The sequence below is a fragment of the Mus musculus genome, chromosome 17 (assembly GCF_000001635.26).
Source record: "Mus musculus strain C57BL/6J chromosome 17, GRCm38.p6 C57BL/6J".
NCBI lineage: Eukaryota > Metazoa > Chordata > Mammalia > Rodentia > Muridae > Mus > Mus musculus.
Window position 1 is genome coordinate 85973810 of NC_000083.6, and position 24089 is coordinate 85997898.

Genomic DNA, 24089 nt, shown 5'->3' on the forward strand with positions numbered 1-24089 from the left:
AACTTCACTTTCTCAGCTGGAGTTACTGGGGGCATCAACCACGTCCAGTGCAGTCCCCATGCCCAGGAGTAGTTGGCCAACAGAAAATGGATTCTGGGATTTTTAGGGACTCTTTGTTTCTTTTTGCCATCATTTTGTCTTATTGGTCTTTTGCCTGTTTATTTATATTTTTACTTCTTATGGTTTTTGTTTCCTGTTTTCGTTTTGAGAGAGAGAGAGAGAGAGAGAGAGAGAGAGAGAGAGGAATAACATGAGGTTGGGTGGGTAGGACCTAGAAGAGTTGGGAGAGGAGAAAAAAAAGGATCAAAATATATTATATAGAAAGTTTTAATTAAAAAAGGAGTGGATGGCATAAACATAAAGGTGTGTGGATTAGAATTGTTTATACCATACCATGGCCAACTGATTATTGACAATGTCATAAATCAAATATGAAAAAAAAATGTCTTTTTTTTTTTCAACACATAGTGCTGGGATAACCAGACAACTGGATACTGTCATGCTAAAGGAACAGTTTAGGCCTCTGTCTCATTCCAAACATAGACACTCTGTCGTGAACTAGCCAGGAACCTGTCTGAGCTCAAGTTATTAAACATTTTTTTTGAGACAAGGTTTGATGCGTAGCTTGAGCTTTCTTTTAATTTGGTAATCCTCCTGCCTCAGTCTTCTGAGCATGGGCGTTATGGGTATAGCACCACCACAACAGGATTAAAAGAGTTAAAATTATATGTATTGGTGTATACCAGGAGACAAACCTGGAAGGGAAGCTACGTGAAAATATACACGTGCAGGTTTATGAAAGAGTAGGTACTAATACCCATGAGGTGTAACAGTGCAATGCTCGTGGACAGAGTCAGCATGGTATACATTTAGCAGTAAAACACAGTACTGGTCCATGTTCACCTTGGACCTTGATAACATAACCTTGACAACATGCCAAACCAATGACAAAAGGCCACACCCCCTATGACTCCTTTTGTATGATGTGGCCAGAACAGACAAAGCCCCAGAGGTGGCAGGTGGATTAGTCACTGCCTGGACCCAAGGCTGAGGATGAGAAGGGGAAATGCGGCTAACAGCGGCGAGGTTGTTGGGTGACGAAAATCCTGGAAACTTTAGTGCAGCAGCAGTTGCAGGGTCTGCGAATGCACTAAAGCCGTCCCTTGCACCTTCAGTTACTCTCTTGTTGGATTCTTTTGAGGCAGGGTCTTGCTGCATAATCCAGGCTGGCTTTAAACTCAAATTCCCCTGCCTCAGCTTCTCGGGGGATGAGAGTAATGGCCTGAGCCACCCTGCCCAGATTGGCTTGTATGCACCTTTTAAATGGGTGGATTGATGGTCTATTGTAACTGAAAGTGAAAGCACAGGGTACAGTTTCTGGAGGTGAAGCGTGGCTGCAGATTGTTTTCTTTGGTCCTGGACCTATTTGCTGGGCCCAGCAGACTGCAGTAATGAACGGTTGGCCTAAGCCCAAAGGACCTCTCCTGCTCTGTGCTTTGCTTCGAGCAATTTATTTTTAAATAACCCTTTGTCAAATTAGACATACACAGTCTAGTTTTGCATAGCCTCTCCTAGGGGTTTTGATGTTTTTATCTTGGGGATGGACTAGGACGTGGAGCGCTTTCCTCTTTGAGAGATGTGGGTTAAGGGCCATTTGTCAGCTTTAGTTTGCTTGGCCCTTGACTCACAGCCATTTTCAGCTACAGCAGCTTCCAGTATCAATCACACAGGAGCCAAGCTCTCCCTGAGCCAAAGCCATCTCCCTCCTGCTCTGACTTTCTCATTCCCCCACACAGAAGTGCATCAGCTCCTGCAGCTCTCAGAGGGCGAGGTGGGAGCCAAGGGCCGAGGGAGCAATGAACATGAGCAGGATCTGGGGCTGGACAACCTAGGGCCAGTAAAATGGGTTGCAGTCGAAGGCCACAGCACAGATTGGGGATCAGGGAACTGCCATGGTGAGGTACCCCAATACAGGAAAGCTAAGTGTGTGTGTGGGGAGACCATTTTTTAAAAAAGATTTATTTGTTTATTTATTTATTTAACATATGTGAATACACTGTTGCTGTCTTCAGACGCACCAGAAGAGGGCATCGGATCCCATCACAGATGGTTGTGAGCCACCATGTGGTTGCTGGGACTTGAACTCAGAACCTCTAGAAGAACAGCCAGTGCTCTTAACCGCTGAGCCATCTCTCCACCTGACCAATTCTAATATTCGTCCTGGTGATTTATGGGGCTCCTCAGATCCACGCGGAATGCCCTCATCACCTCAAGCACTCTCCTCTCTCGGCCAGTCGCTTCACGAGAAGTGTGAAGTGTCTGGGTGTGACTGTGGTCACTTAGCAGGGCACGAAGACAGGGGACAAGAACCAGAACCAAGCATGGCTTCTATCACAACCATTGCTATAGGGATCCAAAGTGTCTCTGTCATACTCCTCACTTGCTGACAACAGAGACCAAGAAGTAAAGCTTGGGGATATACGGGGAGCCAGTGAGTACGTAACCAGGCAAGCACTGGCCGGTTTCTCTTATGTGGCTGTGAGCAGCTTAGCTAGCAGCTCTTTAGATTGGTTTTCTCCATTTCCTAAGCTCTTCAGTCTTCTCTTCCTTTTCCTGCCCTAACATTGTAGCCCTCAAAACAACCTGAGCATATGAGATTTCTCTGTGCTCCATTTTCTGCAGAAAATGAGCTAAAAGAAAGCCCGAGGGCAACACACCTGGAAGAAGCCAATTGAGAAGACGGAGAACACAGGTCAAAGCCAGAGGAGGAATGGCTAAGAGGGACAAGATGTCTGCATTAGCATCAATAGTGGTAGACATCCAAGGTCACAACCCCAAGGGGGAGGCAGAGGGAGACATTAACTAAATGCTGTTGAGTCATACGAATGGATAGGAAGTGTGGGCTAAGTTTGTGGCATGAGGAAGGCCTATAATGGCGAGCTGAATTTATTCAGCCTAGGAGGTCAGTGAAATTTTTCAGAGAAGATCTCATCTAGGGTAAGGTGGTTCCTAGGGCCTGATGGACAGGTTGGAAATGAATGTGGTTGTCCCAGTCTAAAAGGGACTCTAAGAAGGCACCATAACTGGACAAATGATAGGTGATCCTTCTTGTCATCTGGACTGGACTTGGGATCACCTCAAAGACACACTCCTGCCTGTTTCTCTGACTGTGTCTTCAGAGATGTGTAACTGAGCAGGGGATAGCCAGTCTGGACACGGGCAGTCCTATCTCATGGGCTGAGCTTCCAGAAAGGATAGAGACAGAAAGCTGGGCACTAGCATGCATTGCTCTCAGACACGTGATGAGCTGCCTCGTGTTCCTGCCTTGCAGCCATGAAAGACTGGACCCACTTTTAAAGTCTGACTCTGAAATATATCCTTGCTCTCTTAAGCTTTTTGTCAGGGATTTAGTCACAGGAACAAGATGAGTGAGTCACACAGGGGCACAGTCACTTTTACTCCTGAAAGATGTCTTCCAGGTACAACTCCCTTTTTAAATGTCCCAACCCCAGTAAGCAACACATCCTATCTCACATCTTTACCCTTCATCAGCACACAGTGGCGGACACAGAGCTGAGATAGAGATGTCACAAAGCGACCCTAGCCTTAGCCCTGGACATCTCAATATGTTCATCCTCAGCAGAAGGATGCCTTTGGGACCACGAGCGGTGCCCAGCAACTGTGTCCATAGACGGCGCTTTCCTCGCTGCCCTCATGGAACTCCTGATGGAACAGTTCAGGGAGAGAAGAGGGAAGGGGTTTGTTTGTTTGTTTGTTTTTAGTTTTAGCTCAGGATTCAGGTTCTAGCCTACCACCTTAAGGACCACATTATGGCTACCAGGAAGTAGACAACACAAGACCGGAACCAGGGACAGGTATAACCTTCAAAAGTTCTTTTCTAAAGTACCTGTTCTGCCACATGGGCCCCACAGCCTTCTAAATCAGTGGCACTATTTAGGAGAAAAACTGTTCTGCCAGGGACATCTTAGACTCCAGCCAGGGCCCATGATAAGACAGATATGTAGCTGTTGATATGAAAATATCATTCATACTATACATTTTATAGAGAAAAAGCAGGCCAGTCAGTAGAAATAACCCTAGTTTAGCAAAATAGTAGTTAATTTACTAGAAGTCTACACTGTGGATGTTTTAATCTCAATATTTATACATTTTGCCGGGAAGTGGTGGCGCACACCTTTAATTCCAGCATTTGGGAGGTAAAAGCAGGCAGATTTCTGAGTTCGAGGCCAGCCTGGTCTACAGAGTGAGTTCCAGGATAGCCAGGGATACACAGAGAAACCCTGTCTCGAAAAAAAAAAAAACAAAACAATATGTATATTTGTACATTTTATAGCACTGTGTGTGTCTTTTTTAGTCAGGAAAAAAGGTCATAAAATTATGATAAAATGGCCCCCAAGAACTTCAGGTATGTGTCAGATAAAATGACAGGCCACCTAAGAATCCAGTCGTTTGAGTTACTGAAGGACCAAACTACACAAATTTGGCCCAATGGGCATTTTGTATTCTGTTTCATGGATCCGTTGGCAGTTTGAAGCAAAGGATCTGAGAACACTTTTTTCTCTGGTGCCACATTCCTCATTCCTGAGGGAACTGAACCTGGGAGACAGCCACTGGGTCACAGAGCCATCCAAACTCAGCCTGCTTTCCCTCCTTGCTGTATGGGTGGAGAGTTTTCTTCATAGTGACAGTGTTTAGCAAGCATCAGGCTCACTCGTATTACGTGGATGCTTTGTAAGATACTGCAATGATCCCAAAACTGTTCTCTGCCTAACTGCTTGGATTAAACAGGCTTCTCAAATGTTGGTTCTCCGATGACACAAGGCCATCCCATACGCATTCTGCCCCCCATCTCTTAGCTACCATTGTCCTTTCAGCTTTAGATTGTCCTTGTTCACACAGTATCCCAGGCCTGTGGATTACCATTCTGTTGTGGGAAGCTCGCTGGCGCAGCTCTGTGCCATTTAAGATAAATACTTCCCTTACTTTACTATGAGAATTTGTCTAAGATATTCGAGGGGTGGGTAGGATGATCTTCAGGGCAAGAGAAGTGTATCTTTCCTGGGAGGTGATTCTTAGCTTCTAAGAGGTAGTCATAGAGTCTAAGAGTGCAGTTAGGAGCAGAGTCTGTGCACCCTCTCACCTAAATAAGAAACCCAGCCTGTGTGAACCATCCTCGCCCCGTAAGACGAGTGAGAAGAAATATCATCTTTCTTCCTGTGGAACAGACGGTGTTGGCAAGGAGCCCCGTCATTCAGGAGTTCTCCGATCTGTTAGTAAAACCCAACTAATAATTACGACTGACTTTAGGCAGGAAGCCAAAGTGAAGAGACTAACTTTACTTCTGTTTTCCCTATCCTGTCCCTTTTTGCCATTTCTGGTTTTAACACAAGTGTTAACTTTGGGGTCAGAGTTAGAAATACAGACCTTCCCGCTCTGACCTGAGTACTCCATTAATCCAAACCTAAGCTTTCTAAAGTCTCGTGGCTTTCCAGCAGGATGAGATGATACCAATATTCTTCAGGAACTCCCATGGCATTGAACCTGATGCATCTTTGAATGATGCTTAAGTTCCAGGCCCACAGTGCGGGAGACAAACTCCAGTGGTTTCTTCTTCATCCATGGCTCCTGGCATCTGGCACAGGGCCCCAGCACAACTGCCTGGGTAATGCCTTTCTGATTAGAATTTTTACATTCAGAGATCCATAGATCCATGCTTTCTCATGTTCTTTTCTTGTTTTCTAAATAACTATTCAAAAATGACTCCAAGCCCTTCTCTATTTGCTTGTAACCTTTAAGAGTAATTTTATTAAGATATAGCCATCTCTAATTTATTTTTCATGTTATATGACAATATGATTTTGTCCCAATTCAAAATACTGCTTGTTAACGTACACAGATTTCATTAATAGTAAGTTGATTTATTTGGTCCTGTTTGTCCAGCCCCACACACGGTTTAAATGAAAGCAGCTTTACAATATACTTTAATATTAGATATTTCCCTCCAAACTTCCAGCATTATTATTCCTTTAAAGAACTATTTTGCTTTTCATACAATCTTTAGAGAAACTAAACAAATAACAAACAGAAATAAGCTATTTGAAATTTTGGCAAATGCATCTACATAGCCTGCTTTTGTACCAGTGCTATTTTTTGAAGAACTGGTGTTTGTAATTAAAAAAAAATATTTCTTTATATGTATGGGAGCTCTGTCTGCATGAATACCTGTGTACTATTTATGCCCAGAAAACATCAGACCTCTGAAACTAGTTATTAAAGGTTGTATGTCACTATTTGGGTTCAAGAATCAGAGCCCTGGCCCTCTTACAGAGCAGCTGGTGTTCTTAATCGCTGAGCTGTCTCTTTAGTCCAGAGCTGGTCTTCCTACAGTGCACTGCTTTAGTATCAGGAACCCAGGAAACCTTAAAGTAGTTGCTCTTTTTTTTTTTTAATATTCAGTAGTAAAGTTTATAATTTTTCATCTTTTATACTTTGTTGAATAGTTGCCACTTTACAGTTTATTATAATAAATGGGAATCAATTGACTAATTGATTTTATAGTTTTATTAGATGTTCATTCATTCATTGACTTTTATTGAACACCTACTGTATGTGAGGCAATTTTCTTCATGAAAAGGATACATCTGGGAACAGTGACATGCAGTAGGGAATGGCCTTTATCCCCAGTTTAAATAAATGACTTTTCTTTTTCCTTACATGGTGTGCAGTCCATAAGAGGCAGTGCAGGGCTACTCTGGATCCCCAAGGCCAGGCTAAACCCAGCACTGCACACTGAGATCACCACTGCACTGCAGCTAGCACAGCCAGCACTCCACACACACACACACAGAGAGAGAGAGAGAGAGAGAGAGAGAGAGAGAGAGAGAGAGAGAGAGAGAGAGAGAGAGAGAGAGAGAGAGAGAGAGAACAAGATAATCTAGGTGGTGGCACTGATGCCCGACCTACTCACTCTTCTAACTTTCTTAGAAGCGGCTTGGTGGGTGAATTCTGCCTGTACCACCCTGCAAGACCATCTCCATTCTGCCAGTACCACCCGGCAAGACCATCTCCATTCTGCCAGTACCACCCGGCAAGACCATCTCCATTAGCTACTCCTGTTCCCTTCAGTTAACTCTCGCTCAGCAAGAAATACATTTCAGTCTCTGGAGAGACTAGGGTTTAAGACTGTCTGCCATGGTTTCTTTCCCTCTTTTTTTTCCTTATGCTCACCTATTTCACTAGTGGTCTCTTCTGGACTCATGACTGGCTTTTCCAGAGTTCTCTCCTGGTCTTCAGTCTAAAATAGTTAACTGTTCCTTCTGTGATGGTCAGTTTTAATTGTTCACTGGAACCAATCTACAATTAGCTTGGAAGAGAGTCTCGGTGAGACTGTCTAGCTGAGGCTCTTCTGTCGACAGAGGATGTGGGACCTTGCCACTGTTGGCAGCATCCTTCCCTGGGCTCTGAATCCTAGACAATATGGATGACAGGGAGTGACGCTAGCATGCACTGATCACTCTCTCCTGACTGGAGACCAGTTCTGTTATGTGGGTGTTATGTGACCAGATCTCTCTATCCCAACATTATGACTTCTTGGCCATGTCATGATGGGCTACAACCTGGATGTGAGCCCAATAAGCCCTTTCTCCCTTAAGTCGCTTTTATTGGAGTATTTTTATCACAGCAACGGGGAAAGAAACCAAGTCACTACCTAACCTAGCATGTCCCCTTGGATATACTCTACTGAACATCTAGAATGTCACCTGTTCTACATACACTCCTCACTGCCCCTCTCATGGTTCTCCATCTCAGTAGACGCCAATTCTACGCTCCCAGTTACTTACGACAGGAGCCTCGGGACCATCTTTACTTACTTGCAAATATAGCCAGAATCTTGACTTTTGAGCCCCTTCTACCATGCTTTTTCTCAGATTTTAAATTTCTATTTGTGTGTATCTATATTTGTGTGGGTGAATGTCCCATGTGCTCATATAGGCCAGAAGAGGGTGCTGGAGCCCTTGGCACTGAATTTACAGGGTGCTGGGAACTGAACTTGGGTCCTCTGGAGGATCAGCAAGAGTTCCTAACCACTAGACAACCTCTCCAGCCTCCAGTGGTCTGTCACTGTATTTCAGAGCAGTGTTCCTTTGCAACCACAAAGACAAGCTCTTTATCTACAGACGCTTTCAAATTCTCAGTTGCTGACTGCTAGTGGTCACCGTCTCATCTTCTATTTATGTGCTATGTCATCATCTCTCTTACCCCATCATTACCATATCTGAGGCACTCCAGGCTGTGAAGGTTATGCACCTCAGTTGATCTTATCTCTAACCTTTATGCCCTTTATCCACACTTCAAAGTTCCTCGGCTCTACCTGCAATCCTTTAGCCTGCAGTTTCTCCTGCTCCTCCCACCAACCCCTTCTTTCCCTTGGGTTCCCACTTCTCTTTTTACCAAGTCTACATTTCAGTTAGTAGTTTCTTTATCCACAAGCCTTTATGTTTCTGCCCTTTTCTCTAGGGTGTACTTGTTGGGCATACTTCCAAATCCAAGCAGGTCTCTCTTCTCCTGACCTGACCCTGCAGCCCCATAGCTGATCTGGCTGGTAAATCTGACTATGATGCCTTCCTCCATGTCTGAGCATGGGCTGACTGTCCCTCCTCTGTCTGAGCACGGGCTGACCGTCCCTCCTCTGAGCACGGGCTGGCTGCCCTTCCTCCGTGTCTGAGCACAGGCCTAGCTTTCAGTCTATCTTACCCCATTTTTTGTCTTTTTCTTCTCAACCCCCTGATCCTTTCTTCCCTATTTTAATAAGGAAACCAGAAGACATCCAAAGACCTTCTGTAAGTTCTCATATGAGCTCTTACCTCTGTGCTTATATACTGTCTCCTCTTCTACTAATGCGGATGAACTTTTGTATTCTTATCTTTTATAAACATTATTTTAATTTTTAAAATTTAAATATATTTGATCATATTCTTCTCCTCTTCATCTACCCAACTTTAAGTTCTTTCTCAAAAATCAAACAAAAACTCAATACAACTGCCCCCCAACGAAGAAAACAAAATAAAGCCATTGTCACCCCCCCCCCCAAGTATCAAACTGTTACCAAATACAAGCTCACACACAAAACCAAAACAATAACAAAAACTCCTGTGGAGCCCATTGTTCACTTTATGTTGGTCAACTCCTCCTGAACAGGAGGCCTGTCCCAGAGTGGCTGGTTGTCTTAGTTAGGGTTTTACTGTTGTGAACAGACACCATGACCAAGGCAAGTCTTATAAAAAACAACGTTTAATTGGGGCTGGCTTACAGGTTCAGAGGTTCAGTCCATTATCATCAAGGTAGGAGCATGGCAGTATCCAGGCATGGCGCAGGCAGAGCTGAGAGTTCTACATCTTCATCCAAAGGCTGCTAGTGGAAGACTGACTTCCAGGCAACTAGGGTGAGGATCTTATACCCACACCCACAGTGACACACCCATTCCAACCAGGTCACACCTATTCCAAAAAGGCCACACTTTCAGATGGTGCCGCTCCCTGGTCCAAGAATATACAAACCATCACACTGGTGTACTCAGTGTCACTGGACGGGAGAAAGCTGAGTTCTCCTCTTCCAATGGGTACAAGTGACAATCCAGTTGTCACTGCATCCCTACGGTAAAGTCCCCACTGTGAACTGGATTCCAGCTGAATCTATTCAATTGAGGATATCATTCAGTAACTTTCCCATCCTTTGTATCAAATTTCTCTTCATTGTTAGAGGTTATCTCTTTTCTCTAGAAACACATAGGAACTCTAGGTTACATTTCACTGTCTAGCTATTATGCTATTTCCCCCTCTTCTCGACAGCCAAACTCTACAGAATGTCACTGCCTCCGACCCAGCTCCAACTCTAAAACCCACATCAGCAAGGGATGCAGCGATGACAGATATGTGGCCCTTTTTTCCCAGGTTGGACTATTCAGAGTTTCTATCATGTTAGATAAAAAGGGCAAAGGGCACACTGACCTGGTTCTCCTCCTGCTCCTTAGCTGTCAAGGGCATAGAGCTATTCAGGCTCCTTCATCCAAAGTGCCCAGGAGGAGGAGCACTCCTGGGAGCACCCAAGGACATCACTTAGCATTCATCTGCACAATATGAACCAGACAGCGTTGGCAAGAATGAGTAGAAAGACCAACTGAGAACACATTAGCACTCATTGTCAGACAAAGACCAGTAAAAAGCAGAAAAGACTTGCAGGAATGAAACAGGCAAACAGGGCTTCAAGACACCTATGTCCACTAGTTAGATGGGCCAAGTGTTTTGAGAATAGGAAGCCACCAGGTGGAACTGGTGTGTACCACGAGTACACTACTTCCTTATAACTCCCACTGGGTGATTATATGATCCCCAATTGGGCATCCTGAGGCCAAGCAGCAGCAGCACTTAAGTCTTCAAGGGTAATGGCTGCTTACTTATAAATTAAGGAATTGCCCAAGACAAAGAAATAGGGCTGAGCACACTTTTGTATCCGCCCTCCACACATCACTCATGGAGACTGTCCGGGCCCTGAGCACTTCACTGAGTAATCAGTGCGGGCTCTGCTCACCTCCTCTGACCCTGAGCTGTCACGCAACTCTTACCTTTCCCACCAAACAAGAATAGAGTCAGGGTCGCTATCTTCTTAGATGATGGCTAAGAAAGAATGTGGCCTCTGTGATAAATTACGTCTACGTTAATTAAAGTCATTCTGGAAATGTCCACAATCTCCCCTCTTCCCCAAGGCACAGTTCCACAAATCACATCTTTAATCCAGTGTGGCTTCTAGCATTCACTCAATGAACAGCACACCAAAGTCACCAGCCAGTCATTTATTGTAGAAGTCAATACATACGTTCTGAGGAACACATTAAAATGATTCCGTTGATGGTCATAAAACATGATAATCTTTTACTAGTTTATTTTTACTTGGTTTGCTAAGGGAAAATAAAGATTATTACAAAATTATGAATTATGAACAAAAGTGCTAATAACACCTCAATAAAGTGGCAGGATTAAAGACTGCTAGTCTTAATGTGTCAATCAACACTACACATTTCAAATAAGCAAGACATCCCACCCAGGTCTAAGGCAGCAGATGTTAGCGGGAGGACGTGAAGCTGCCTGCTGTATGTGGTCAACAAGGAATTACAAAGACAGAAACTGCTGCTGTAGGACACCATGCGAGGTCTCCTGTTGCTTTCCGTGGGAGTCAGGATAGTGTGATGAACACTTCTACCCAGGAGCCCCCCCCCCCCCGCTCTCTAGGTTCCATGAGCTCTGGCTCGTCCTTGTCAGGCTGTAGAAGTGAGGGAACACATTGGTGTTTGGCCTTCGGTGGGGCACTCACAACACCCGGAGGAGGTCGAGCGAAATCCGAGATCGGGGAATGTCGACATTGAGGACTTTCACCTCCACTTTCTCTCCGGGGCCCAGGCCCAGGCTTCTTCTCCTCTTTGTTTTGGACAGCTTGGCTTCTGTTATGAACCGGATAGGAATCAGCCCCGCCTTCCCCACTCCTATATCCACAAAGACCCCAAACAGAGTAGCATTCTCCACTTTGCCTGTAAGAACTGTCCCAACCTGCAGGTCTTCCAGACACACTATGCTTCTCTTGAAGTCAGGCTTATCAAAATCTGTGAGGAGAGAAGAGAAACACTAGTGTAGTCAAGAAGCCACTGTGCCTAGAGGGCAGACGTTCACTCTGTATTGATTGATATGGATGCTCAGATCAATAAAGCTCTTTGAGGGAAGAGATAAAGAAGCGAAGGACACAGGCCTGTCTTGAGAAAAAAATACATTCTGGGAGAAACACAGAAAATTCAAGAAAAGTTTCCCAAACCTTTCCTTTTCTCTAAGCTCAGCCTCACTAGTGGGGCTGTAAACACTGCCTGGGAGGATCTGGACAGCTGGCTTGCTGTCCTCCCTGTAAAGGACAGTCAGAGTCTAGCTTTGCTCAATGACTACACCAGACTAAATCACAAATGCTCAGAACGGGGGAGCCCTGGAGACACAAGAGGGGGAGTTGGCTTTCAGTGCCTGGATTCTTAAATTGTTTCAAGGTGGTCAACGTTCCACTAGCTTTTGAATAAATGTGAGCCAAGTCAAATGTTCTCTCTTCACTTTAGTAAGTATTCAGGAATCAATTCTATTTCAAACACATTTATTCAACCAGAAGGTATAGGTTCCCAATTACCTATGGCTCAGAATGCACACCAACCAGTCTGCCAGAGCTAGCCTCCCTCTTCCTCCAGTTCAGTTGATTGACCGATTACTATCATTACCTCAGGCTGGTGCTCTGCTGTATGCCAGATACACAATGGCGAAGACCCTAGGTCCCCGTCTTAGGCTCTTTTCAGCCCTTTCTTGGCCCATCCCAGTCTACATATCTCTATTCACTGACAGTAGCCCCTAAAACATGAACACAAAGCAGGCTACGTGCCACTATGGCTCCAGATAACATAGAACAACACAGGTGTGAGATAGTGAGACAAGAAGTTTAAATGGGGCTTGTGAGTCCCCACAGCCTGCATTTACCCCTCCAGCTCAGCTCCCTTCCCTAGGATCACTGAGTGTTGATTCTGATAACAAACAACACATTCTAGCTGGATCTCCTTTACTTAGACATCCCCCTGCCCCCACTCCAACCCTCTGACCCAGTTCCTTTTCCCCCACAGCTGTTGGCTTTACCCTGATTACTTGTGGAGCTATCTTTTACATTTGTATTAACAACTGGTCACCTCTTCCTTTCCCTCCCCAGTCAAACCACCTTAAGTCCACGATCTTTTTTAGAAACTGTGCTCCTTCCACTTCTGCAAAACAAGACAAAAATCCATAAACCCTACACCTCACTGTCCTCATTAAACACACCAACCTGGGAGTGGACGCTGGGATTTCACCTGATGCTAAATTCCAAAGCAGGAACTTCTGGTAATTTGAACCACACAAGGTTGAGACCATGACAACATGAAGTGAAACTAAGGCCCAGGGCAGAGGTAGGCTGGTCCCCAGGCCAGTAAGGCAGTTTCATGCTTAGAAATCTCTCGCCTCCTTGCCTTGTAGAATCCAGTGGCTGCCAATCCCCATGGGGTTCTCATCAGCTGCTCAGTTTAGCTTGGCATGAAAACCAGTCAGGAACCACTCAGCAGGTTCCCCAAGACAGCTGGGAGCACGGAGAAAGCAGAAAGCCTCCATGAACCATGTACACTTACACATCAAGGGCCATGGGAGCAGTCACGCCACGGCACCAGTGTGCTCTGAATTAAGGAAACTAACCAGCAAGGAGGGCTTAAACAACAGGAACGATGTCAGCAAAGAGCAGAAGCCAGATGAGTGAAAGGGAGGAATAAGGCATAAGACAGGAAACACTTTTGAGAAAAGGAGAAAAGAGATGTAATACAAATACTGTAACATGGAAATACCCAAAATACTGTCTACCCTGCCCCCCACCTCCAAAGTCATCTGCCTCTCCCCTGGAAATGTGTTGACAGTGTGCTTGGAGAGGCCTGTTTGGAATGCCCTCTGGAGAGCCCAGGCCCATCCGCATGCTGCTCAACTAGAGGCTCCTCAAGGAGGGGCTCTGTCTAGCTGGGCTAACTGAGTGCTTGCCTTTGCTTTGAGTCCCTCATGTAACTGAGATATTTAGCAATCGACACCTTGATAGAAAAATAAAGATGGACAGGAAAATAGAGTCGAGGCTACCTATAGCTCAAGTGCCCCTGTCAACCATCCAGTGAGTGTATAGGCATATTACCAATCCCACCCCTCATGAGACACACTGGTCTTAGTGTCCCTGCAAGAGACAGCCCTGGAGTCCACAAGGGGAAAAGCAGGCTTCTCCACAGTCCCGTATTTAGGAGCAGCAACTTTCTATGAGAACAGGCAGGCTTTGATGCCCACTTTTGGCACTGGTCTTACTCAGTGTTTTGTTTTCTCCAGCTGCAATTCTGTCTCAATGGGTCATTGCTCTCAACAACCACGGCTATTACACTTCCTTTACCCTCTCCCTGCACAGAAAGCTGAGAACACTCGAAATTAGAAAGACAATCAGCACAGAGATATCATCTTATTTGTTCAATGTGCTCAGTGAAATGGAATCCAGAAACCTGGACGGCTGTAATTTAGGAAGAAGATTCACTTTTTGGTGTGAATGGAAAGCTTTCCCTCCTGGCTCTTCAGACACAAAGACGTTTACAGGAGACTCAGGGAGAGCATGCCTCCATGCACACAGAAGCACAGCACATGAGAGGTGTCCAGCTTGGTGCAGCAGCACAGCAACATGGACCAGGAGGCCGAAGCCATACTTGTAGCTTTGGCTCCAGACAGGAATCTAAGTGAGTGCGGAGGATGAACGCTGACCCTTGGCCCTCTCCTGTGGACGACGGATGCTGACTCTCAGCCTTCTCCTGTGGCCCTCTCCTGTCGAGAGGACCTAAGATGGCGATGGGAACTTCCTGGAGACAAGGGCGACAACTCACCTGTTCGGATGTCAAAGGTTTTGGGCTGGCTCAGTCCATCTATGATGACCTGCAGTGTGTGCACAGTTGTCTGTAACCTTTCAGCAGTTTCCTCTATGCCTTCTTTCCCGAGAGACACGTTTATTTTCTGCTGCATTTCAGGCTTTCCAATCTCACACATTGTCCCCCCAATGAACGATAAAAACCTTCAGTGGGAAGAAAAGCCCAACAATTTATCAGTGATCTTACCTTCTGGTCACCTTCACATTCTCTCATCCCAGGACACTTGCACATCAGTCAGTTGAGAGTCTACAGTATACTCTGTGCTGTGTTAAGATTTAGCTAAAGGCATGTGGGCAAGGGGAGAAGGGGGGTTTAGGCTCTTGTGCTATTTTCCAAGTGTGGCAAGGAACACTTTACAGTGTGCTGGTCATGACAGTTCAGTGTCACATGTGTAGTTCCTAGACAAGGCTGTCTATATTATCTCACGTTTCCTGAAATTTTCAGTAGGAAAACATTTGAATTTAGATTAATAGACAAACATGATCCATTGATGATACCAGAGTCCAACATGACATGTGTCAAGCACTCCTCGCTTTTGACACTGCTCAATTTCCATTGTACATGAATAGCTACGCCTGTGGCCTGTGATTGGGAGGGTGACACAAATGCCATCGAGCCACACACAAGTGAAATTACCTAAAAAACACTCGGAGTATTCAGCGGGAAAGTAAATCACAGAGGGCGGTTAGGGGTGGGTGTGCTCACGCTCCCCACAGCAACACAACAGTATAAAAGGGAGGGATGTGAAAGAAAAAGTGATGCCCCCCCAAAAGAATGCAAGTAAACCCCCAAAGCTGCAATGCAAGCTGAATGTCCTTCCATCCACTACATCCACTGAGCAGCGATGCTGCCTTGGACCTCACCTTCGCCCTGCCTGCTGCCTTCCTGGCTTGCACAGACACTGCCCAGTTAATGAGGTAAAACCATGACAACACGAATCAACAAGTTACGGGTAAGACCGAGTTTGCTCCAGTTTCATGTGAGTTCCGGGCCATGGCTCTCTTTCCTGACATTCTCTGGCTGGGTATTTTTCTACATCATTAAGTTCTATTTCCTATGATTAATGGCACTTTAAAAATGTCAACACAGTAATCAAACAGATCCTGATGCCCTCAGTCTTTCCTCTGAGAATGTCTCTCAATACCGGAAGGGAAAAGGAGGCTGCTGGAGTGTGTCTCTGCCTACAGCCCCCGTGGCAGGAACTGCACGGTGCAGGACGGACTGCGGGCCACTCCTAATCTTTCTGGGCACCATGCTCAGGCAGAGCAGCCCTCTTCAGTGACATCCAGGGCTGATAACCTCAAGCCTGGTGAGAAAGGCCTTTCACCTCACATTTAACTAGGGAATCTCTTGGATTCAAATGTGCAAGCCTTCTACATTTCCAGAGTCATATTTTTTTTCCACTTTACACTTTTTTTCTTTTTGTTTTTCCATTTTTTATTTTATTAGATATTTTCTTTATTTACATTTGAAATGTTATCCCCTTTCCTGGTCTCCTTCCAAAGCCCCCCTCCCCCTCCCCTCCCTTCCCCCTGCTCACCAACCCATCCACTCCCACTTCCTGGCCCTGGATTTCCCCTACACTGGGCATAGAGAGAGCCTTCATTGGACCAAGGGCCTCTCCTCTCATTGATGACCGACTAGGCCATCCTCTGCTGCTGTGAGCCATGAGTCTACCATGTGTATTCTTTGCTTGGTGGTTTAGTCCCTGAAAGCTCTGAGGGTACTGGTTGGTGCATATTGTTGTTCCTCCTATGGAGCTGTAAACCCCTTCAACTCCTTGGGTCCTTTCTTTAGCTCCTTCACTGGGGCCCCTGTACTCCGTCCAGTGGATAGCTGTGTACTGCAGAATCTCTTCCATATAAAAAGGAAGTCTGCTTTCTGTTTGTCCTGGGAGTGCAGTTCATATATCCTTTCACCCTCACAGAAGCCTGCCTGTGGGCAGCAGCTGCTGAGATCAATAAGGAAGTGCCATGTTGGCCTCCAGCTAATGCTTTCTATTGATCAACCCTATTTTTAAACAACCCTATTTTGGAACAAAGTAGTTTTTGCATTTTGAAAACTTTCTTAAAGTTAACCAGGTCACAGAAAAAGCCAACAGAAGGGGGAGAAACTGGGAAGAAGCAGAGCCAGCCCTGGGGTGGGTCTCAGACATACTCGGCAGCCCAGGATGGGACGAGATGCTTCATGCTGGAGCCACTCATCAGACCTGGCTTTGGCAGTAGCACAGGGAACGTCTCCTCTACAGTCTAAAGTTCTCTCTGGCAGTGAGAAGTGTGCCCAACACAAAGAACTTCCTAGCTCCAAAGTGCCACGGGAAAGTGCACATGTAAGGAGCTTGCAGCCCAGAATAAACACATAATGACAAACACACAGCATGCTGGGCTAGCTGTAGGTTTCACTCACTTCTAACAGGAACTTTAAAATGCAGGACTATCAGGCTGCCCAGGCCATGCACTACCGCTGCTCCATGGAGTTTCGTATCATGTACTATGTCACTGAGTGCATATAGAAAATTACTGTTATATTTGGCCAAGACAGAAGACCGATGTGTTGGGCAATACTGTGCCAACACAATTTAATGGCAGATCACTTCTGAATATTAGACAGTTAGCACCAAGAAAATCCCACAAAGAAGTTATTATGCACAAGCTTTTAAATAGACAGTTCTCTCGAGTCAATGAGTTATTAAAGCCATCTCTACTGTCTCTGGAAGGTCTTTTCCATTTGCTAAGGGCTGCTGTTGGAGCTGCTGTTTTTATTTAATATGTAATTTCATCCATCTTACTTAAAGTAAGAAAGTAGCATAAATGCAACAAATGAGCACATCATGTTCTCTTAGCACACATCTGCACGGAGTTAGAGCACAGAGTAGCACACATCATGCTTACTTTTCAATGCAAAGCTACCCAAGCTGACACTGCGGACGGTTTCAACAGAAGCTTGCTACAAAGGCCAGGTCCTTCTCCACAAAGAAAAAGTCTTTGTAAAACTCTTCCCCCAAAGAGTAAGGAATTCTCCAGATTCGTAAGACCCTGGAAATGGCCATTCAGATTTATGTAATCATTTCCAGCACAGGGATTTAGAAGCTGAGGGGTTTGTTTCATAGAGCAACATGACACCCTGCAGAGCTCAGAACCTAGGTGATATAACACCATCACTTTACAAAGAGCACAAATGGTGTATAGCCCATGGAGAGAGCCATGTTACCACCGCAAAGACCACTGTCCTCAGAGACTGCCATAGCTGTCACACTCTATCCGTTCATTCTATAGAGATTTCGTCAACAAGTAAAAAATTAAATACAAGAGCACAGCTATTTTGGAAATGAAAGGAAACAAAGAGGGCAGGTCACAACTGTTAATATATGGAGAAATTCAATGATTTAGGGAGATTTGGTTTTTAAATGGAGTTGTGTGTGAAATGGGGGGCACTGAAATGATTCCAAGTCCAGCAATAGTTTGGTACTTAGTCTAAAATCTCCAGAAAGTATATAGTTTCAAATCTATCATAGAGAAAAAGAGAGAAAGAACTTGAAGTCCCTGTGGTAAAAGACAGCCCCCTTGGCCCTCTGCCTCAGCTGGTACATACAAGTGTGCTGCACACAAGGAGTTCAGTCTGGCCTGGTAGACCAGGTAACTACGTGACAATCTCAGCTGTCTTGGGATCACATCAGGTCACAGTCATGGGAACAGCACTGTCATCATTATTAAACACTTTTCAAATTTCTCCTGGGTAAACCAAGACACAGAGCTGGGCCAGAATCTTAAAAATCTGGGCTGGTATGAAGCCCACAAACAAGTATAAATGCAGGTAAAATGCACTTAAAGAAGGCCCTGCAGACGTTAACAGAATGCTCAGGAAAACGCTATTTAAGTGGCTTTTCTTAGCACTGAATCACCAACAGAAAGAAGGAGAATGTTCCAGAAGAATATACAGCTGACTAGACTTTAAAGACATAGCACAAGTAAATATCCTGAAAATACAATGGGGCTTTCTCTGAGGCTCTTCCATTCGGCCCTCAGAGTCCAGTTTTAAATGGTATGAACTATGTGGGCCAGCTGGGGTATCTTTAGAGTCCTTTTGTGGCACCGCCTGGAATGTTTTCAGAAGTCTCCTGCATTAGTGAGTAGCAGAGAGTCACCGAGAACCAAGAGAAAGCTGCCACGATGGAGGACTACAGGCTCCTTTTGAGCACCAAGCTGCCATCTGCTTTCATCTTCGGCAGACTTAGCACACGCTTCCTTCTATCTAAGGACTGGTCAGACAACACTCAAAAGCAGAGACCTGCCACCTGTCATAGTAACTGCAGTAGACCCTGGCCTCAGGCAGCTGTTTCAGAAAATCTTGACATTCCTTAGGATTGCAGTATAGGGAATTAACTTTACCTAAAAACAAGTGCCAGTTAAATGTCTTTACATGCCTTCCAAATGGTGAAGCATTAGGGAGATCATACGGTTAGAGACTGTTGAAGATGGCGCTCACACAATTTAACCAAAGCTTGGAAGACTGGTGCAGCAATAAAAAATGGTAACTTATTCCGGAAGATCTTGTTGTGAGTCTCATACTGTATACGTATCAGAGTTTAATTCTAATTGAAAAGCAACATATGCATGCGTGTGCACAATCACACACACACCCATACTGCAATGTTGCCATTGAAGTGAAAATGTCTAGACTCCTCTTGTCTTAGGAACGGCCTCACAAATTTACTGGTGCCATAAGGAGGTCCATTTTCTCACAGTTTTAAAGAAATGGCCTCACTCTCCCACATCCAAGAGAGCACAATGGTGGGGGCAGGGCAGGATGAAAGCATTCCACTTGATCACCTCCTTTCTAGTGAGCTTAGGTGTTCTCAAATACACATGCCCTACGTCAAATGATGAAGACTTGCTAAAATCAAAAGAATGTGACAAAATGCTGAGATCAATTCAAATTACATTGGAAGAGCATCTTAGCTTTATTTGAAAACCATGTGACTGGATGGAGACCAGGCCAGCTGGGACTGTTTGAGTTCCGCCTGGCCTCTCAGAGGTAGGGTTAATGTTCAGATGCACACACACCTTCAATGTGCTCCATAAATCGTGCATTTCAGTCTCCCAAGAACCTTCTTATAGATGTAGCTTTGCACACAAGAGACTCAACCCCTGAGGGAGGAAGTGACCAGTGGGTAAGTCACACAGTTGGACTAAAGTAAGAGTTACAACCCCTCACATATCACCCATGCCTTGCCTCTGACTTTAGAGGAGCTTCAGTGTAGACACAAGATTGAGACTGCAGATAAAATTTGGCACCCAGAACTACTGTCTGGGAGCAATTTATTATTATTTTTTAAACCAAATTTGAAAGAAAGAAACTTTGGCTCTTTTTGAGTTACTGAGTAAGGGTTGGACAAAATTAAGTTAGTGGTTTCAAAGGCTGCAGCCTCTATATAGTTCAAAAACACTGTGTTTAGAATTAATATAATTTAATTTACTGCCTGTAAAGCTATAATGTGGATTAGTGCCTGTGACTATTTGAAAGAGGAGGGTAAATAAAGCAATAGCATTCAGAAGCACACAGGCGGCTGACAGAAAAAAAGGCTGAAGCAAGCCACTCTTGTGCTACTCCGAACCAACCCAAGTGACAGGGAAAAACTCCTCAGAGACAGATTTCATACCACAAGGCCAACTGTCAATAATGTTCCTTTCCAAAAACTAGTAGGGGCTTACTAACACCCACCATTTCACCATCAACATCCACCATTTTTGGCTGCCCGCTGAATGGGCTAGGGACACTCCGTTAACATGGGGAAGAAGGTTGTAGTAGCTCACTTGTGATGGATGGCACAGAATCAGAGGACAGAGACTCAAACCCACAGCTGGACTGGGAGCAGGAAAGACAGTTAACGGGAGATGGAATCAATACCTCCCTGAATGTTGGGCTCAAGACTGAGCAAGAGTGGACAAGAAGGACACCTGAATGCTTGTGTGACAGAAGATGCTAAAGCCACACAATTCCATGGCTGGCAGGCAGCTCCCTCTTTGTTCTCTTCCACTGGGAGGAGCAGGCAGAAAAGTAGTTCTATGGCAGAATGCAGATAAACTGGCCTTCTCCTCAGTCCCAGGAACTGGTATTAATATGAATTAACAGTGGTAACTGTGCAAATTATATCCAGATCACAGAGAAGAAAAGCACCCTACTGCCACCACCACCTCAAAGAAGCTATTGTGACTTCCCATGCTTTTCTGTCTACAGCTTAGCTGACGGCACCTTCTTGATGACAGTAACAATAAGTGATCTTTACAGTCATTGCTGTATCTCCAGAGCTGAGTACAAGCCATGCATTAACTTCCCAGGTCCATCAGATCACTGCTAATATTTAAGTCATTTAACAGACAAGAAAACTAAGGTCAGGAAATTCAAAACCATCTCCAGGTCCAACAGCCAGGCAGTCTGAAGGCCCTTCAACTTTCCAGGGCTCTCCATATTGGAACAGTGTGTATGGTGTTTCTCGGTGTGTCAGGGCCTGACCATCCAGTTCTTGAGCAGGCAAATTCTCTTTCACTTTTGACATGCTAAGTACAATTTCCTGGAAACTACAATGAGAAATTTTAGATTATTTATTATTGACCAATCTTCCCAGCCTGCTTTCTCTGGGGACCCACTGCTTCCATTTTTCCAAGGCTGGGATCACAGGTTGCCCTTTATGCACATCCAGCATTTACTTGGTTCTGGATACCCAAACTGTGACACCCCCCCCCCCCCGCCCCCACCACCACTTTACCACCTGCTTGCTTTTTTCACAAAAAGTAACGTAAACTCCCTGCACTACAGCTGCTTTTCAGTTAGAAGCTCCGTTCCTAGCTGGGCACAACCTAGTGTAAGGTCATGAAGCTTCTACTGAAAGAGAGGTCCTGGCAGCACAGAGCCTCTCCCAGTCAGTACTGGAGGCTTGCCATTCGCCTTCATATAAGGCAGGACCTCCAAAGAATTTCTCCAGCTGTCCTACTGCTGGCCCAGGGGAGCCAGTCAGGGTCTTCCACCCACTGTGTGCATCAAGTGGATTTGTTCTACTTTAGGTCTTAAAAACTCCAATACAACTTCTCAATAAATCAAGTCAACATTTGTTTTTTAACAAAAGTTCCTCCCCACTTGAGGAAGCAGCATGTCAAGCTTATATGATTACTCTTGTCCTAGACCGAATTTTAAATTCAGTTGCTGATGTTCTCAAAAACCACTTTGCTGCGTTGTTTGTAAGATCTGCAGTAACAAGGTAAATCCCATAGCTCTAATATCCAGCACTAAGCTGGTAGGAACTACTCTTTGAAATCTGCTCACCTGGCACACGATAATGACACTACATACCTTACTCCTGCTAGGCCTCAATTTCTGGAAACCAGTCTTAAAAAATGCTGCCCAACAGTCCAAATGGAAATAGCATATACTTTATCAAAACAAGTGCTGAGTGAGTTTTGACATGAAGTTTCCTGGCATTTTTCAGCTCGCACTGAGAGCACAGCAGTGACTACCAGCAGTGCATTGAATTCTTAACACAGCAGACTGTGGCTGAGTGCCAGGTCCCATGTGATCCAGAGGGCTTGGCAGAGCCTGCAGCCCAGAGCTCCCTCCTCCCCTAACTCAAGCAGGAGAAATAAGGTAGTGGCCTGCTGCTAGACCAACCAAAATGGTAGAACAAAGAGAAAGTAGGCATGGAAGGGCTGGGAACTCGACATACTCTTGTTGGGCCCACTTCTATTCAAAATCTACCTGCAATTTTATTTATGGCTACAGTATCACACACAACACAACCACTCACATGTAGATATGGAAGGATTTCTCCATAACAATAAGTGCAGGAAGAAATGCCTATGGCCTTTTGCTGGTCTACTCTGTAATGTCTGAGAGGTCACTGGACACAGGATGCTCTGTGGTCCTTGAATCCTTGGGATTCTCAAGGATGGACTTAGGTGAGGCAAGCATGCCAGGAAAGAAAGGCCCGGTTTGTTCACAGAGACATGCTTGCACACGGATCTCAGCCAGTTTAGACTACAGCAGAGTGCTGGAAGCAAAGCTAAGCTGCCTGCTGCCTGCGCTGTCAGTTCATTCCACATGCTTTCCTAGGTGTTCTACATCCTTCTCTTCATTCTCACGTCTGTCATGTATTCCTTTCAATGGCAGGTTCAGTATTTGTTGGGTGCTATAGATACAGCTGTAAGCCAGAGTCTCATAGTCTCTGGCCAACTGCAGCTTACAGCCTGCAATAACTAACTTTTAACTGCTACCAGCCTAACAAATCTGATGACAACTTTTCAGATGCATTATTTATGCGATGGGCTTAAGAACAATTGTAGAGGACCCCAACTTTAACTCCTATTACAGTGCCTTTTTTGGCCATCCAAGTCTATTGTGAATATGTAAGATAAAGTAGAGAAATCACAGTCACACCAATATAAGGCATTTAATGCCAAAATTTAAGTCTAATCCTACTTTTCTTTATTTTTATGCAACATGATCTCTAAGATCAGTTCAATATTTTTTTATTTGCTTTCTATCTATGTGTATGAGTGTGTGTCTTGATGTGTACAGGGCTTATGGGGCCATCTCTTCAGCCCCAACTATTGTTTTTACTGGTTTCAGTATTTAGCATATGAATTTGGTTGGTGATGATTTTATTTATCACTTGGCACTGTGGTAGGGTGTGTAGAACCAAAGCACGTATAGAGGTGACCTACATTCTCAAGAAGCCTATCAAATCGGGAGTGTAAAACACTCTCAGATTTTTCTGAATATCTAACACGTGCACCTGGCTCAGCAGCGTTGCTGTTGCTGAGTGTCAGCATCATTCTTGACTGGGCTGCTGCAGTCAGTCTGACTAATCTCCCTGCTTCTTCCCCTGACCCGTACACTCTATTCCTAACAGTAGACAACAGTAGCCTTTTCACAGGCTCAAACCCAGCTAAGAGCTTCACTAAATATTAAGTCCAGTTCCTTCTGGTAGCCCCAAGTAATGGTGGCAAATGGCATTAGATATTCAGAAAAATCCAATGCTACTGTAAGAATGGCACACAGCTCTAATTTCTGAATTGAAACAAAAGGGTTCTGCACCTCTTTACACCCCCCCCCCCTTTATAACCCACCTTTCCTGATTTATACGCACCAGTATAGAATGTAGAGGCTCCAGAAATTAGTGTCTCTTTTACTATATGAGAGAGAATTCAATTAGTTCTTTTTATAAATTGAAGTCACTTGTTTTGGGGGCATTGGTTGTCAATCACCCCTCCCCCCCAATCACTACAAGTTCTTTGCCAATGTTCATTTTCTGCACATGAGGAAATGTCAGCATTAGTGAAAGGTACTGCAATTTCTGTTGGGTCTACTCCTGCTAATTGATGAAGCACCATTTTTTCCTTTCAGAATCAATTCAGAAACTTTTTCTACATAGATCTTTGATTTTTTACTCTGTATGCTAAAATTATCCATCTAAGATATAATCTTTCTGCATAAGAATTCCTGTGGGAGGATGAGTAGAAGGCAAAATAACTAAAATACA

At 44.8% G+C, this 24089-nt stretch overlaps 1 protein-coding gene across 4 annotated transcripts in view; it reads right to left on the reverse strand.

Annotated features, from left to right (window-relative positions):
• Positions 1–10855: 10855 nt before the first annotated feature.
• Srbd1 (S1 RNA binding domain 1) overlaps positions 10856–24089 on the reverse strand; it is a 160552-nt gene continuing 147318 nt past the window's right edge. For 2 of the 4 annotated variants that reach the window (XM_011246728.1, XM_011246731.3), the window contains 3 exons: positions 23697–23738; positions 14516–14700; positions 10856–11674 (listed from right to left, as the gene is read on the reverse strand). In XM_011246728.1, the coding sequence (XP_011245030.1) occupies positions 11385–11674; positions 14516–14700; positions 23697–23738 (517 nt within the window). In that variant the 3' untranslated portion in view covers positions 10856–11384. The remainder of the gene's footprint in view (positions 11675–14515; positions 14701–23696; positions 23739–24089) is intronic. The other 2 variants (XR_385394.3, NM_030133.3) reach the window with 1 other exon arrangement.